Source organism: Ranitomeya imitator, chromosome 4 (assembly GCF_032444005.1).
Source record: "Ranitomeya imitator isolate aRanImi1 chromosome 4, aRanImi1.pri, whole genome shotgun sequence".
Classification (NCBI taxonomy): Eukaryota; Metazoa; Chordata; class Amphibia; order Anura; family Dendrobatidae; genus Ranitomeya; species Ranitomeya imitator.
The window spans coordinates 363,140,823-363,158,962 of record NC_091285.1 but is presented as its reverse complement, the minus strand read 5'-3'; the positions used below and the strand labels follow the sequence as shown (position 1 = coordinate 363,158,962).

Sequence of the window (18,140 nt, the reverse complement as noted above, 5' to 3'; positions counted from 1 at the left end):
AATCAATGTTCGCATGCGCAGGGGGTTGTACGAGGTGTGATTCTTCTGTCATACGTATGAAGCTGACGCGCGGCGATAATTCACAACAGCAAGTAAACATAGTCTTTCAAACCCCGTGTAACAGCTGTGCCTTGGAATTCTGGGAGTTGTAGTTTGCTTAGCATTATAGGCCATGTAGTAGTCTGCATTTCAACTACATTTCCCAGAGGCAGGGAGTACAGTGCGCAGAGAAAACAGAGAGGTGTCTGCATGGCTGCTATAGGGCAATGATGGTCTCCCTCCTATGTCGCGGCCGTTTATGGTGGTCTGTGGCTGCCGGCACACGGCACTGGGGTAATTGGGCAGCGGAGTCCCGGAATAAGCCCCTGAAGCAGTGGACCCTCATCGTGCACCCGCTGAGCAGCCTGCGGGTGAAGCTGCCGTGTAACGTGCGGGTGAGACCCCAGGACCCGCTCACCTACCCGGACGCGGACCGGGTGTTCGTCATGGTGAGCGGGGTGGACCGCAGTGTGCACCGGGGACTGGACCTGGATAACATAGAAGTGCGGTACGACGAGGAGAGCAGGCAGGTGCTGGTCAGCTCCCGGGACATCGACGGCCAGACGTGTGTGGAGGTCACCACCCCGGTGCGCTACGGTATGTGCCCCAGACTGCACGGTGTGTGCCCCAGACTGCACGGTGTGTGCCCCAGACTGCACGGTGTGTGCCCCAGACTGCACGGTGTGTGCCCCAGACTGCACGGTGTGTGCCCCAGACTGCACGGTGTGTGCCCCAGACTGCACGGTGTGTGCCCCAGACTGCACGGTGTGTGCCCCAGACTGCACGGTGTGTGCCCCAGACTGCACGGTGTGTGCCCCAGACTGCACGGTGTGTGCCCCAGACTGCACGGTGTGTGCCCCAGACTGCACGGTGTGTGCCCCAGACTGCACGGTGTGTGCCCCAGACTGCACGGTGTGTGCCCCAGACTGCACGGTGTGTGCCCCAGACTGCACGGTGTGTGCCCCAGACTGCACGGTGTGTGCCCCAGACTGCACGGTGTGTGCCCCAGACTGCACGGTGTGTGCCGGCGGGGGCGGTGTATATACCCCTGTGTATGGTGGGAGCTCTGCACACCCGATGGGGGCGGTGTATATACCCCTGTGTGTATGGTGGGAGCTCTGAACACCTGATGGGGGCGGTGTATATACCCCTGTGTGTGGTGGGAGCTCTGCACACCCGATGGGGGGCGGTGTATATCCTTGTGTGTGTGGTGGGAGCTCTGAACACCCGATGGGGGCGGTGTATATACCCCTGTGTGTATGGTGGGAGCTCTGAACACCCGATGGGGGCGGTGTATATACTCCTGTGTGTGGTGGGAGCTCTGAACACCCGATGGGGGCGGTGTATATACCCCTGAGTGTGTGGTGGGAGCTCTGCACACCCGATGGGGGCGGTGTATATACCCCTGAGTGTGTGGTGGGAGCTCTGCACACCCGATGGGGGCGGTGTATATACCCCTGAGTGTGTGGTGGGAGCTCTGCACACCCGATGGGGGGCGGTGTATATACCCCTGTGTGTGGTGGGAGCTCTGCACACCCGATGGGGGCGGTGTATATACCCCTGTGTGTATGGTGGGAGCTCTGAACACCCGATGGGGGCGGTGTATATACCCCTGTGTGTATGGTGGGAGCTCTGAACACCCGATGGGGGCGGTGTATATACCCCTGTGTGTGGTGGGAGCTCTGCACACCCGATGGGGGCGGTGTATATACCCCTGTGTGTATGGTGGGAGCTCTGAACACCCGATGGGGGCGGTGTATATACCCCTGTGTGTGGTGGGAGCTCTGCACACCCGATGGGGGGCGGTGTATATCCTTGTGTGTGTGGTGGGAGCTCTGAACACCCGATGGGGGCGGTGTATATACCCCTGTGTGTATGGTGGGAGCTCTGAACACCCGATGGGGGCGGTGTATATACTCCTGTGTGTGGTGGGAGCTCTGAACACCCGATGGGGGCGGTGTATATACCCCTGTGTGTATGGTGGGAGCTCTGAACACCCGATGGGGGCGGTGTATATACCCCTGTGTGTATGGTGGGAGCTCTGCACACCCGATGGGGGGCGGTGTATATCCTTGTGTGTATGGTGGGAGCTCTGCACACCCGATGGGGGGCGGTGTATATCCTTGTGTGTATGGTGGGAGCTCTGCACACCTGATGGGGGGCGGTGTATATCCTTGTGTGTATGGTGGGAGCTCTGCACACCCCTCACCTGCCGCCGTGCTCACAGAGGTTAGCAGGGTGATGGTGCCCTTGGGTCACACTGTGTGATTACACTGAGGCTGCTGTAGTCTGATTGCTTTACACGCGGACGGTGCTGTGGTTTGCGGTGCGGTTTTCTCTAGGTGCTCCTCCATGAATTGAATTCCCTTACAATCTGCACTGTGTTTTCTGCGACTATTTATTTTACTCACTTATATAGCGCCATTAATTCCACGTCACTTTACAGACATCATCATCACTGTCCCCACTGGGGCTCACAATCTACATTCCCTATTTGGAGTACTGGAGAAAACCCCCGCAAACACTGGGAGAACGTATAAACTCTCTTGGTGGGATTTGAAGCCAGGACCCCAATTCCACTGAGCCACTGTGCTGCCCTATGTGTTATATGGTGGCACTTGATCATATGTGTGATAGGTGTTGTAGAGAAGGAGCGCGGCCTCCTCTGCAGCTTGTATGTGGAGACCCCTATATGATGTCTATCACATGGACAGTAGTTGTCCTGTAGATCACATGAACATCCATTGACGTGAGTGCAGTGCTCAGGATGTTTTACAGGGCGTGCAATCATTCAGGACACACGGTGCCCGCAGCAGCCGCGTCACAAGGGATTTGACATGAAGTATGAGTGGTGAGCTGGAGCCAGACTTCCCAGTGTATGGGCTGGGTACTACCATGAGTGCTGCTGCACAATTTCCCATGGAACCCCTCTAATATGGAAATCCATGTAGTCCCCACTAATACAACTTTATAAGAGAGCAGCCCAATCACTGAGTGATGCTACTGTGTGGCCTGATTACCTGACTCCTAGTTTACAAACTGCTATGTTAAAGGGACGCTGTCAGCACAGAATGACTGTTCAAACTAAGTGCAAGCGCTCGGTGCGTCATGGCTGGGCCAGTCATTTATTCCTTCCTGCTTGGTTTCTATCTATCTCTGCCCTTTTCTGGCTCTATGAAGCCAGAGCTGTCAGTCAAAGGTGGGGTGTGGAGATGTATGGAAAACAAATAGGTTTATTTAAATGATTGGCTCCTCCATGAAGCACTTAGTGGTGGGACTGCATTTTAACAGTGATTCTGTGCCGACAGAGTTCCTTGAAAGGGAATCTGTTATCAGGTTTTTGCTATGTAATATCAGGGTAGCATGAGGTAGGGGCTGAGACACTGATTTCAGTGATAAGTAAAAAGGGCAGCACACTGCAGCGCCAAAACATGCAAACTTGAAAACACGAAATTTGAACTGCACTAGAAATATGAAAAATGAGAGCTTTTAGCGCATAAAAATGGCCATATTTATGTGTACCTCGTAGCCACTTTACGGCATCTCTCTTATACGAGGTCCTACGCTTGACCTACCTCGTTGAGAATAAACGTCTCCATCTGAATGGGTACATGTGAAACCTCTTCTTGGACTCAAATTCTCACTCTCTGTGGAGGGGTATTAGACCTACTATAATTAAAACACCTGAAGCTAGGAGGCAGGGAGTGCATGATCAGAAGGCTAGAGAATACATTTCAAAAACCTGACCTGCACATCCAAACATAGACTGAGTGTGAACAGGTGCTGAACCCAGAGTCGCCAACTCGTATATAGTTAAGTAAATAGGGCAGCACACTGCAGCGCCAAAACATGCAAACTTGAAAACGTGTACCTCGTAGCCACTTTACGGGTTCAGCACCTGTTCACACTCAGTCTATGTTTGGATGTGCAGGTCAGGTTTTTGAAATGTATTCTCTAGCCTTCTGATCGTGCACTCCCTGCCTCCTAGCTTCAGGTGTTTTAATTATAGTAGGTCTAATACCCCTCCACAGAGAGTGAGAATTTGAGTCCAAGAAGAGGTTTCACATGTACCCATTCAGATGGAGACGTTTATTCTCAACGAGGTAGGTCAAGCGTAGGACCTCGTATACGAGAGATGCCGTAAAGTGGCTACGAGGTACACATAAATATGGCCATTTTTATGCGCTAAAAGCTCTCATTTTTCATATTTCTAGTGCAGTAATGCAGTTCAAATTTCGTGTTTTCAAGTTTGCATGTTTTGGCGCTGCAGTGTGCTGCCCTTTTTACTTAACTATATACGAGTTGGCGACTCTGGGTTCAGCACCTGTTCACACTCAGTCTATGTTTGGATGTGCAGGTCAGGTTTTTGAACTGATTTCAGTGATGTGTCACTAGGCTATGTGCTGTTGTTTCAATACAATGAGTATTTTATCAGAAGGAGATTATCACGGCTGGACTAGGTGCTCGTGTACATCTTGGTCCAACTCACCCCCACCACTGATTAGCTGCTTACTGCAAATATACACTGCTCAAAAAAATAAAGGGAACACTCAAATAACACATCCTAGATATCACTGAATGAAATATTCCAGTTGTAAATCTTTATTCATTACATAGTGGAATGTGTTAAGAACAATAAAACATAAAAATGATCAATGTAAATCAAAATGAATATCCCACGGAGGTCTGGAGTTGAAATTAAGTGGAAAATCAAATTACAGGCTGATCCAACTTCAGTGGAAATGCCTCAAGACAGTGGAATGATGCTCAGTAGTGTGTGTGGCCTCCATTTTCCTGCATGACCTCCCTACAACGTCTGGGCATGCTCCTGATGAGGTGGCGGATGGTCTCCTGAGGGATCTCCTCCCAGACCTGGACTAAAGCATCCGCCAACTCCTGGACAGCCTGTGGTGCAACGTGACATTAGTGGATAGAGCGAGACATTATGTCCCAGATGTGCTCAATCGGATTCAGGTCTGGGGAACGGGTGGGCCAGTCCATGGCTTCAATGCCTTCATCTTGCAGGAACTGCTGACACACTCCAGCCACATGAGGTCTGGCATTGTCCTGCATTAGCACGAACCCAGGCCATGGCCATCCGCACCAGCATATGGTCTCACAAGGGGTCTGTGGATCTCATCTCGGTATTTAATGGCAGTCAGGCTACTTCTGGCGAGCACATGGAGGGCTGTGCGGCCCTCCAAAGAAATGCCACCCCACAGCATTACTGACCCACTGCCAAATCGGTCATGCTGAAGGATGTTGCAGGCAGCAGATCACTCCATGGCGTCTCCAGACTCTGTCGTGTCTGTCACATGTGCTCAGTGTGAACCTGCTTTCATCTGTGAAGAGCACAGGGCACCAGTGGTGAATTTGCCAATGCTGGTGTTCTGTGGCAAATGCCAAGTGTCCTGCACTGTGTTGGGCTGTGATCACAACCCCCATCTGTGGACATCGGGCTCTCAGACCATCCTCATGGAATCTGTTTCTAACCATTTGTGCAGACACATACACATTTGTGGCCTGCTGGAGGTCATTTTGCAGAGCTATGGCAGTGCTCTTCCTGTTCCTCCTTGCACAAAGGCTGAGGTAGTGGTCCTGCTGCTGGGTTGTTGCCCTCCTACGGCCCCCTCCACGTCTCCTGGTGTACTGGCCTATCTCCTGGTAGCGCCTCCAGCCTCTGGACACTACGCTGACAGACACAGCAAACCTTCTTGCCACAGCTCGCATTGATGTGCCATCCTGGATGAGCCGCACTACCTGAGCCACTTGTGTGGGTTGTAGAGTCCGTCTCATGCTACAACAAGTGTGAAAGCACAACCAACATTCAAAAGTGACCAGAACATCAGCCAGAAAGCATTGGTACTGAGATGTGGTTTGTGGTCCCCACCTGTAGAACCACTGCTTTGAGTGTGTCTTGATAATTGCCAATAATTTCCATCTGTTGTCTATTCCATTTGTACAACAGCATGTGAAATTGATTGTCAAACAGTGTTGCTTCCTAAGTGAACAGTTTGATTTCTCAGAAGTTTGATTTACTTGGAGTTATATTCTGTTGTTGTTCCCTGTCTTTTTTTGAGCAGTATACAATGTACATGGAAAGCTTCTAATCAGGGGTATGGGAGAGGGAGCAGCTTTCTGAGCTCTGCTACATAAAACAAACTCTGATTCCATCACAACTGCCTCACCCAGTAATCTAAGTGATGCATGGCTGGATTCAGGGTCTCTTTACCTCCATTACACTGCTCTCAGATGAGGTAGCTAGACCTGGTGACAGATTCCCTTTCATCGGTTGTAATTTAGAATGATTCTGCCCATATTTCATGCCATATAGCAGCCAGTGTGTGCAGGTAGACATGTGGTATAAATTATGGAGCAGAGACTGGATGTATAGTCTGATCTCCTATGCGATTACCTGGAGTCACTGTTCCTAGCTCTGCCCTGTGAAATGGCACTACATAAATAGCAGGTAAACACTTCCCGATGGTGCTGATCTGTACATGACAACGGGCACAAGATGACCACGGGTATACCATAACTTGTCTGCTGAGAGATCGGCACTAAAGAGGCAATATTCAGCGAGCTGTACCACAGACCCACTCAGGATCCCGTCTTTTCAGTGTACTTTTTTACACCTTGAGTCAACGGGAAAAATTCGCACAAAAATATGAGAAGAAAAGCATCTCCCTCCTGCATGTATGCTACACCTGAAGGAAAGTGGCAATAGAAGTGCTGCGCAATGCTAAGGTTTCTTTCTGTAACTTTGCTGTTTTAAATGATTTTTAACTTGCAACTTTACTGTTTGTAGATGTGAACATTAAAACTATGGGTTATGGCAGCGTGAACATAAAAAAGATTGAGTGCGACAATTGCGAAATAGAAACGGAGAACGGGAGCAGCGTTCTACATTCTGTTAAGGTAAGCATTAATAATTACTAGGTCACGCTAGCGTATAACATGGGCGAGTGCTCTCTGATGTTTTATTGTACAGCGCTCAGCCTAATGTTATACTATGAGGATGTGCAGATCTGCAATTATTTTCTCATACAGATTCAGCTTGAGAAAACAATCCTACCATGCTGCAAGTGGCTCCACAAATCAGACCATGTGCACCTATACAAGTCTGTGGTGCAAGTGAAACATCGGACTGCACTCGCATGACATCCAATTGCAGTCCTATGTACACACACAGAGACAATGGAGAAGATGGAAAAATTAAGTTCTCCTTCTTCACACCTGTCCTGCCATTTTCACATCCTAGAGAATCAATCACATGCAGATGACACTCTGATCACACTCTGACAGAGTAGTTTGAGCTGAGTGTCATTGGCATAATCAGCCTGATTCTCTTGCATGAGGGAATATACGCCAGTGTGAGCGAACTCTTATAGGGAGTTTGTCAGCGCAGGGAATGCTCAAGTACAGGCACTCGGGGCACTCGCAGCCAAACATCTATGTACACCTTTCCACCCACTTGTTTTCCCTTTATCCACAACCTTCTGGGCTGACAGTTCCTTTCGGTACACAGACCTTGCATTGATTTTAATGGGGGCCATGTTTATTTTCTACTGAAGACATGTGGTAGCACCTGCATTAATAGCTGAAGAAGGTGCTATTCAACTAAAGGGTTAGGAGTCCTGCCTACCATAAACGGGCTGTCAAAGTAGACACATGGGTGCCTTTTTATCAAAGTCTTTGTGTAAGGGCATGGCCACACTTACCCGTCAGATTATTCAAAATGCCTGCACTTTGTATGCCAGAAATGCTACTCCAGTCTCTGTCACCAGTAGCATTCCAGGCGAAGGGTGCGTAAGGAGCACACCACTTGGAAGAGGCGTCCAATGCATTAAAAGGTTTTCCTACAGAGTACATTTTAATTATCAATTGTTGCAATAGAAATAAGTTCCACTATTGAATGTATTCAAAAGAAAAAACTGTTTTCTCTCAAACAAAGTTGGGAATAATAATAATTTCCACAATTGGATGTGATTAAATAAAATCTTCCTGTGCTGAGATAATCTTATAAATGCGCCCCTGCTGTGTACTGTGTAATGGCTGTGTCTGATTGTACAGGGACATGGTCTGATCATACCACAGCTCCTGGGCAGGGGAGGAAGCAAAAGAGAAAACAGACATTACAGCTGGGGATCACAAATGGTTCTTTCTGTGAGGTAAAACATGTTACAAAGAGGCAGGGAATGTTTTATCTCACAAAAAGAATCAGCTGCGATCTCGTGCTGTAATGTCTGTTTTCTCTTTTGCTTCCTCCCCTGCCCAGGAGCTGTGGTATGATCAGACCATGCCCCTGTACAATCAGACACAGCCATTACACAGTACACAGCACGGGCGCATTTATAAGATTATCTCAGCACAGGAACATTTTATTTAATCATATCCAACTGTGGAAATTATTATTCTAAATTCTATTGATTAAAATGAACTTTCGTTCGTGGGAAAACCCCTTTAGGTGGCATGCATCTCTTAAAGGGGATATCTGGGTCTTTAAAAAATAAAACGTGCCTACTCACTAACACGCAGGTAGTTGCTACTTACCTGCCTGTTCTGCCTGGCGCCGTTCTCTGCCGTCACAGACTTTCACTGACATCACATCAAAAGATCGTCAGTTTCTTTTCCGGTTGACAGGGCGAGACTGCTGGTGTCCTGCTGATTGACAGGTGACCCTCCGCTGCCTAATTGGGAGAAGCTGGCTGTTATTTTAAGTTCCAGATATCCCTTTTAATGAATTTGGCGCCTTCAGTTTCAGCAAGACTGGTGTAGCAGTATTGTGCCTCACTGGTGTATTGCGTGCTACGCCAGTCTTGATGAACCGACACCATTAATTCCATAGTAAGAAAAGAATTTCACCAGTTAATCATTTTATTGCTGTGGTTTTTCTGAAACAAGCGAACCTACAGACTGAATATAACTACTGTCTGCACACAGATAAAACATGTAACGCCTGCCCTTACACCGGTACCCACCAATTGGTTTTATCGGGGCTCTGTAATTGCAGTTTCCTAGGTCCATGTTTCTAGTTATAGTGACATACCCCTGTGGTTTTCAACCATAAACAGTTTTTATATTTGTGATTGATGTCCTTGTATATTGGTGCTTGTCCTTCGCTTTCTCTGTTTCATGGCAGTTGGAGGAGTGCTCCATGGATGCTCCACACTAGAGATGGGTGTATTGATTTTCGGGTCTGTAGTCTCAGGCCGCCGGCCGAGAGGCTCCAAATCTCTTACTTTCTGTGATCTCCGGTGCGGCTTTTTATTAGTCAGGATGACACCACATCATCATTGCGGTGTGACACACAGATGACTTTGTGCCAGTCGAGCTAATCTAAACCCCAAAGGTAAGAGAACTGTGAGCCTCCAGACCAGCGGACAGACTACGGACCCAGCTAATGGACTGTAACCACTGTGGTTAATAATGAGCAAGTAATACAATGAGATGTGAAGCGTGCTGTAGGTTTCCTCTCTGCAGTCCTCTGGGTAAGGATAGAACAGGCATAGTAAAGGGCACTGACAGATCACACATACTGGCTGACTAACTTGTTTAATCCACCGTAAGAGATTTGTGAAAAGCAAACGTTGGGAGGCGTCCATGATGTGTGTATGTCTGCTAAAGGTTTCTGCGCAGCTAGCTAGCCATGAGAAAGCACATCCTGGAAAGAGGAGCCGCAGACGTTCTGCAAGCAAGTAAAGCGGGAGAAGCACAGAAAATACAGCTTGTAGAACACTGCACACATGTTGCGTGGGCTTATTAGGGGATGGTGATCCCCGCCTTCATTATAGGGGTGTATTCACATTTGACTGCCTCATTCTTCTGAATAGGGTTTGCAGAAACGCATGCATATGCGACAGAAGAAACCCCATTCATATGTGTGGCTTGAGCTCCTGCAACAAATCTGCCCCATGCCAATATATCTTACACCGCCCTGAGACTATAACACTACGGGTATGTGCGCACATTGAGCATTAGTGTTAGAAATGTTCACAGTTTTACAGTACCAGCCAAGGAATGCAATTTCTGAAATCACACGCTGCTTAGCTATTCCTTTATTTGGCCCCTAAGAAAAAAAGGATGTGAAGTAACATAATTAAATGATGGTCACCTGCTGGGTTTTGTTTCTTCATGTGATTCAGTGCAGACGCTCTGCCGAGCCCCCAATCATTGTTTACCAGCTCCTGCATGAGACCATCAGAGGCCTCTGGTCACATGTCCTGCTACTGTAGGAGCCCACCTCTCCGTGATGGGAGCCCTGATGCCAGTATACAGCATGGGACCTCTTAAGCATCTGATTTGTTGCAGCTTTAGGGTATGTGCAAACGCTGCGGATTTTTCCACGTGGATTCTGAAGAATCTGCAGATAAAATGCCCTGCGTTTTTACCTGCGGGTTTTCTGCGGATTTCACCTGCGTTTTTACACTTGCGGATTCCTACAAAGGAATAGATGTAAAACGCTGCGGAATCTGCACAAAGAATTGATATGATGCGGAAGATAAACCACAGCGTTTCCGCGTGGAATTTTCCCAGCATGTGCACTGCAGCTTTTGTTTTCCATAGGTTTACATGGTACTGTACAAAGCATGGAAAACTGCTGCGAATCTGCAGAGCCGAATCCGCATAGTGTGCACAGACCCTAAATCCACTTACAAAGAGCATGAACACTGCTGGAGAATCTGCAATGGATAAGCAGGGGAAAGAACAGAAGAATATAATTTATTTTTATATTTTATCAAAGCGACTTCTGTTTTTTAATATTTTTGAAAGGTTAAAAGACCCTTTAATGAGGTCAATTAGAAAGGTCATTCAGGAGCCTTATTTTGCCACCTTTTTAAAGCACTGTAGAATAAGGGCTGCTTTAGTGTCCTGCACTGCACTAGAGTTGGTGTCCAGCTTTGTAGTGACTACCTGTTCAATCAAAGGAGTATTTTGGTGATGGAGTCAAAGACTGGGAACCCCAAAAAAGGGCCCAGATATGCCTTTACACACAGTATCTTAAAACAGGCTAAGTATATATAGTACCACCTTACTGTAGACAACTGTAAAGGCAAAACGGTACAACCAGTTTGATAAAAATATAATTTCTGAGGTAAATCTGTTGTGTTCTTGGCATGTAGAGAGCCCTTAGTCATAATCTTATGATAGTGTTTTTTATCCTTTTAATGGAATCTGAATAAAGGTACCTTCACACTGAACAACTTAACAACGATATCGCTAGCTATCCGTGACGTTGCAGCGTCCTGGATAGCGATATCGTTGTGTTTGACACGCAGCAGCGATCAGGATCCTGCTGTGACATCGTTGGTCGGAGCAGAAAGGAAGGAACTTTATTTCGTCGCTGGATCACCCGCAGACATCGCTGAATCGGCGTGTGTGACGCCGATTCAGCAATGTCTTCACTGGTAACCAGGGTAAACATCGGGTTACTAAGCGCAGGGCCGCGCTTAGTACCCCGATGTTTACCCTGGTTACCAGTGTAAACCAGTTACCAGTGTAAATGTAAAAAAAAAAAAACCACTACATACTTACATTCCGGTGTCTGTCGCGTCCCCAGGCGTTCTGCTTCCCTGCACTGTCAGCACCGGCCGGCCGTATAGCACAGCGGTGACGTCACCGCTCTGCTTTATGGCTGGCGCTACACAGTGCAGGGAAGCAGGACGCCTGGGGACGCGACAGACACCGGAATGTAAGTATGTAGTGGTTTTTTTTTTTTTTTTTTTTTTTTTTTACATTTACACTGGTAACCAGGGTAATCATCGGGTTACTAAGCACGGCCCTGCGCTTAGTAACCCGATGTTTACCCTGGTTACCGGGGATCTCGGCATCGTTGGTCGCTGGAGAACTGTCTGTGTGACAGCTCTCCAGCGACCACACAGCGACGCTGCAGCGATCGGCATCGTTGTCTAGATCGCTGCAGCGTCGCTAAATGTGACGGTACCTTAAGACTACTTACAACTTTATCTTCAAGTGGTGGTGCCGGTTTCCCTTTCCAGTTCTACTCTTTTGATTGGTGGTCTACAATGGTACTGGCAGCCACAGATATGGGGCTGTTTATTCGTAATGAGTGAACATGTTTAGATAAAGTGTGATCCGAGCATGCTCCTGTGCTAACTGAGTGTCTTCAGCGTGCTGGAATAATGTTTGAGTTCCCACAGCCGCAACAGCAACACACAACACATGCAAGCAATTCCTCCATGTATTGCGGTTGTCGAACAGCCATGAGACATGCATCTGTGGAGACACAAACCTATTATTCCAGCACACTGAAGACACTCGGATAACACACGAGCATGTTGAGATAACACCTTATCCGAGCACGTTCACTCATCACTACTCTTTATGATATTGAAACAGCAATGTGGTAAAGCCCTAATTAGAACTTTGTCTTCTCTGAAAGTAATACCTTAATATAGTATTTAACAAATGTAAAAATATATATAGATTGTACAAATGCCATAAATTAGAATAAAACAAAGTTTATTATAAATGCATTACTTAAATTTATTCGGACTCCCATGACAGCACTACGAGAGAGAGGATCCGCCCTTCAGGAACAGGAAACCTACAGATACAAAAGGGCGGCACCTCTCCCCATGCATCAGTTGGTTTCCTGTTCCTGGAGGGACTGGATCCTACAAGAAGATTGCTAGCAGATTCCAGGCCGGCCGGACCGATTCGGGTAGCAAGGGGGTCTCCTACCTCGGCCGGTGCGGGGTACCTGAAGCAGACACGGTGGCTCTGGCAGGGCTGCACGGCAGTGTCTGATCAGCGTGGAGCAGTCGCCAGGGGGTGTCCTGTCTCCGGAAGCCGCACGTGGTATGTATAAAGGTCCTCCTCCCTTGAGGCGCTGGGGGTAGGGCTCTGGGGGGTCGGCGGCATTGTGGGGGCGCCCTCGGAGTCTCCCGGCATGGTCTCGGCGTCCCACGCTGTTCACAGCGCTGACAGGAAGTGCTGTGGACTAGGGGTGACGTCGGGGGGTGGAGCCGGCGGTGTCTTCCGGGTCGCGGAGCTTCTGCTCCAGGTGCGCGATCCTTGCTCCTGGTCTCCAAACTGAAGATGGAGTCTGATCAGGATCAGCAGCCTCTGCTGCTGGATGAAGTGCCTCAGAAATCCATGGAGAAGGATCGTGAGAAAAAGAGCGATGGGTCTGGCCGCAGAAGCTCCTCCAGACAGGGGTCTGGAGCGTCAGCCAGAAAAGATCCCCCTCGTACTTCGGTATCTTCTGGGTGTGGGGCAGCCACTGGTAAGTGACCTTCGAGAAAGTTCACTTAGTGACTAGTGTCCCCTCATATGTTTTGTGCAGGGAAAGAAAAGCGTCAGTAAGGCGAAGCATAGGGAGTGTGCCATCTGCGGGGTCCCCTTGCCTGACTCACACCCTAAAAAACTATGTGACCCCTGTATCCAGCAGACGGTGAGGTCCTGGAAGGAGGGGAGGGGGTATAGCATGTAGATCTTACATTCTAGTCTACCTTACTTATCCCCTTAGGTAGCAGAAGAGTCCTCTTCTATTGCGGCCAGTCTAAAGGAAATGGTTAGAATGGAGGTCAAGCAGTCCATTAAGAGCCTTTCACAGACAGGAGGCTCTAAGCAAAAAACTCAGTGGGCATCTGATTCGTCTGTGGATAAGGACAGGAGCGAGGAATCGGACGATTCAGCAGCTTCATCCTCCTCTTCGGAAGAAGACGCTGCTCGGTTTTGCCTACCCATAGAGAGGATAGACAAATTGATAAAGGCGGTCAGAGGCACAATGGGTATAACAGAACCCAAGCCTCAACTATCTAAAGAACAAATGATGTTCAGCGGGTTAGAACAGAAAAAGCGCAGAGTCTTTCCTTTAAATGAGAAAATACAGGAACTTATCAACAGGGAGTGGAGAAAAGGCTCCTTACCACCTGCGCAGAAACGTCGGTACCCTTTTGATGACCCAGCAGTGGGTAGCTGGGAGAAGGCCCCAAAGCTGGATGCAGCAATTGCCAAGGTAGCAAAGCGATCCTCTCTCCCGTTTGAGGATATGGGGACACTTAAAGACCCCCTGGATAGGAAAGTGGATACCTTCCTAAAGGGAACCTGGGAAATGGCAGCCGGCTCCTTAAGACCTGCGGTGGCGTCAACCTGCACGGCAAGGTCAATGATGGTCTGGCTGGACCAGTTGGAGACCCAATTAAAACAGGGGGCCTCTAGAGATTCCATACTCTTAGCGTTACCAATAATCCAGGAGGGGGCGGCTTTTTTATCGGACGCCTCAATTGACTCCGTAAAGTTGGCAGCTAGAGCAGCAGGACTTTCTAATGCTGCAAGGAGAGCCCTATGGCTGAAATGCTGGCCGGGGGATATGCAGGCGAAAGCAAAGCTCTGCGCTATCCCTTGTAAAGGCGAGTATCTATTTGGGCCTACCCTGGATGAGCTCCTGGAGAAGGCAGGGGATGATAAGAAAAAGTTTCCCAATCTTTTCACTCCATATCGCCGTCCCTTCAACAAAAGAAGGTTCAATCGGGGAGGAAGGCGCACCTTCTCACCGGGTAGGGATCGTTCCAGATGGGATGATAAGCGAAAAAGAGGCACAGGTCTCATGTTTCGCCGTAACCCGACGGAAAACAAAAAACAAGACCAATGACTGGCAATCCCGATGGGAGGGAGACTATCGCATTTCTCGGCAGAGTGGTCAAAAATCACAAACAGTGTTTGGATAAAAGACACTGTTTTCCATGGTCTCAGACTTGTTTGTCCATACCCCACGGGACAAATTCCAGTTAACACCCTGGCGTTCATCTCCCACTGAACAATTTGCCTTAGAAGAGGAAGTGAGGACTCTTTGCTCCAAAAATGTTTTGATTGAAGTGCCGTATTCTCAGGCAGGGAAGGGGTTCTACTCTCCCCTTTTCCTAATTCAAAAACCGGATATGTCTTATAGGACCATTATAAACCTTAAGGGTCTCAATAAGTTTTTGGTGAAACATACCTTCAAAATGGAGTCCATCAATTTGACAATAAAAATGCTTTTCAACAATTGTTTTATGGTAGTAGTGGATTTGAAAGATGCCTACTATCATGTACCCATTCACGCTGATTTCCAACAATACCTAAGGGTAGCAGTACTAATGGGGAGTAGGATTCAACATTTTCAGTTCAGGGCACTTCCCTTCGGGATAACTTCTGCTCCTAGAGTGTTCACTAAAATAATCGCTGAAGTCATGGCACATTTAAGAGAATCAAATGTCCTTATAATTCCCTACTTGGATGATTTCCTCATTGTAGGGAACTCAGTAGATCACTGTCTGTCACAATGGGAGGTTACTAAAGCCAAGCTAGAACACCTGGGTTGGATCATAAACTTCGAAAAATCTAAGTTACAGCCCCTAAATATTCAAAAGTTCCTGGGTCTAATGTTGGATTCAGTGACACAACAGTGTCTCCTCCCTATAGAAAAAATAGATCTAATTCAAATGTATGCGTTAAAAACAATCAATACACCTTCCATGACACTTAGGCAAGCAATGTCTCTACTTGGGTCACTCACATCTTGCATTCCAGCAGTTAAGTGGGCTCAGTTCCACACCAGATCCCTACAGAGAGAAGTCTTGTTCCATGACAGAGCCTTGGGAGGCGCGTTAAATGGGAAAATAACGTTAGGGCCAACCACGCTAGATTCCCTTAGGTGGTGGTCAGATAAAAAGAATTTATCAGCGGGGGTTCCCTGGATAGTAAATGTGTCCCGGGTGATAACCACAGATGCCAGCTCTTCAGGGTGGGGAGCCTACATGGGGGACATGGTGGTCCAGGGACAATGGGAACCCTTCACAACATTCTCATCCAACCAAAGGGAGTTGTTGGCGGTTGAATTGGCTGTTAAAAATTTCCTCATATATCTGCAGGGCCAGCACGTCAGAATTCTGTCGGACAACAGAGTTGCAGTCGCTTACATAAACCGGCAAGGGGGAACTCGTTCCGAGACATTGATGCAAATCACGGATCGATTGTTCCAGGTGGCAGAGCACAATTTTCTATCTTTGACGGCTCTCCACATCAAAGGAAAGGAAAATGTGGCAGCAGATTTCCTCAGCCGAAACGTGTTAAGACAAGGAGAGTGGTCTCTCAACAAAGACATTTTCAATCTGATCGTCTGCAGATGGGGTCAACCAGTGGTAGACCTGTTCGCCACCAGAAACAACAGAAAAGTAAAACTTTTTTGCTCGCTAAATCCCAGGGAGAATCCCTTGGCGGTGGACGCATTTCTGATAAAATGGGATTTTCCACTGGCCTATGCTTTCCCACCACTGAACCTGATACCTCTAGTGGTGAGGAAAATCAGGGAAGATCGAGCGAAAGTCATCCTTATCGCCCCCTTTTGGCCCAGAAGAACCTGGTTTGCCTGGCTCAAGACAATGTCTGTATCGGTTCCCTGGGTACTACCAGAGATCCCGAACCTGCTTTCTCAGGGACCGATCTCCCATCCACAAGTGGCAGCGCTCCATTTAACGGCGTGGAGTTTGAACGGTCACTATTAGTGGGGAAAGGCTTCTCTCCAAATTTAGTCGAGACACTCCTAAAGAGTAGAAAGCAAATAACTACAAAAATCTACTCTAGAACTTGGAGGAAGTTCTTGTCTTGTTCAAGATTTGACATCCGAGACGGGGTACCAATACAACAAATTTTAGAGTTCCTACAGAGGGGTCTCGAGTTAAAACTCTCAACTAGTACCCTTAGAGTACAGGTCTCAGCTCTGGGTGCCCTGTTTTAATGCAATATAGCTAACAATTATTGGATAGCGAGGTTTATGAAGGCAGTTAGTAGATCTAGACCGGTATATAAGGATAGAACAGTTCCATGGGATTTAAATTTAGTTCTGTCCTCTCTAACAAAACCCCCCTTTGAACCTCTGCAAGAGGCCTCGATCAAGATGTTGACGCTTAAGACAGCCTTCCTGATTGCCATAACCTCAGCTCGCAGGATAGGGGATATCCAGGCACTTTCTAGAGCTCCTCCATACACAGAAATCTTATCAGACAGAGTAGTCCTTAGACCAGACCCGGCATATCTGCCGAAGGTAGCGACACGTTTCCATAGATCACAGGAGATAGTTTTGCCATCCTTTATTCCTAATCCCTCTAATCCTAAAGAGCAGGAGCTTCATACATTAGACGTTAGGAGATCTCTCCTTCAGTATATCTCAGCCACTGATAATTGGAAGAAAGATGGAGCACTGTTTTTTTTCCTTCCAAGGTCCAAGGAAAGGATTTAGAGTGTCAAAATATTCACTAGCCAAATGGATTAGGGAAACTATCTCTCTAGCTTATACAGCAGGTGGGGGGCCAGCTCCGCAGAATCTAAAGGCACATTCCACCTGGGCCATGGCGTCATCCTGGGCAGAGAGATCTGGAGTGTCAGTGGAGCAAATATGTAAGGCGGCCACTTGGTCATCTCCTTCCACTTTCTTTAAACACTATCGGTTGGATTTGGGGTCCTCCTCTGATCTCTCCTTTGGGTTAAGGGTGCTACAGACTATAGTCCCTCCCTAAGGTAGCTTACATCTCTGTAAATCTCTCGTAGTGCTGTCATGGGAGTCCGAATAAAGCATTAAGCTACTTACTGGTAGCGGCATTTTTCGGAGGCCCATGACAGCACCCTTAGTTCCCTCCCTATTCACGTGGGGGTAGCACTTCCTATAGTGTATATAATGATAGATTTCACGAGTGGTATCTAGTTCGATACAATGGATTGTTTTGTATATAAACTGTATATAATGTATATTTGTGTACCACTAACCGCGGTAGTCCTCTCAAGCTCTGAAATACAACTGATGCATGGGGAGAGGTGCCGCCCTTTTGTATCTGTAGGTTTCCTGTTCCTGAAGGGCGGATCCTCTCTCTCGTAGTGCTGTCATGGGCCTCCGAAAAATGCCGCTACCAGTAAGTAGCTTAATGCTTTCCTCCTGCATAAAATACAGCTGATTGGATATCCAATAGTGGAAACCGAAATAACACAGACATCTGACTGATTAAAACATACGCTTAAAAAAATTGTTTTGATCAATTGTTTTTATTTTTTTCATTGACCTTGGCATTTCTCTTCTGATTTATGTCTGTGTTTTTGTTCTA

At 47.7% G+C, this 18,140-nt stretch overlaps 1 protein-coding gene across 4 annotated transcripts in view; it reads left to right on the top strand.

Moving 5' to 3' along the window:
• Positions 1 to 219: 219 nt before the first annotated feature.
• FAM185A (family with sequence similarity 185 member A) overlaps positions 220 to 18,140 on the top strand; it is a 193,043-nt gene continuing 175,122 nt past the window's right edge. For all 4 annotated transcript variants that reach the window (XR_011320747.1, XM_069765126.1, XM_069765124.1 and 1 more), the window contains exons 1-2: positions 220 to 636; positions 6,848 to 6,957. Coding sequence is in view for 3 of the 4 variants with exons in the window: in XM_069765126.1 (XP_069621227.1) it covers positions 267 to 636; positions 6,848 to 6,957 (480 nt within the window). In the remaining variant the exon portion in view is untranslated. The remainder of the gene's footprint in view (positions 637 to 6,847; positions 6,958 to 18,140) is intronic.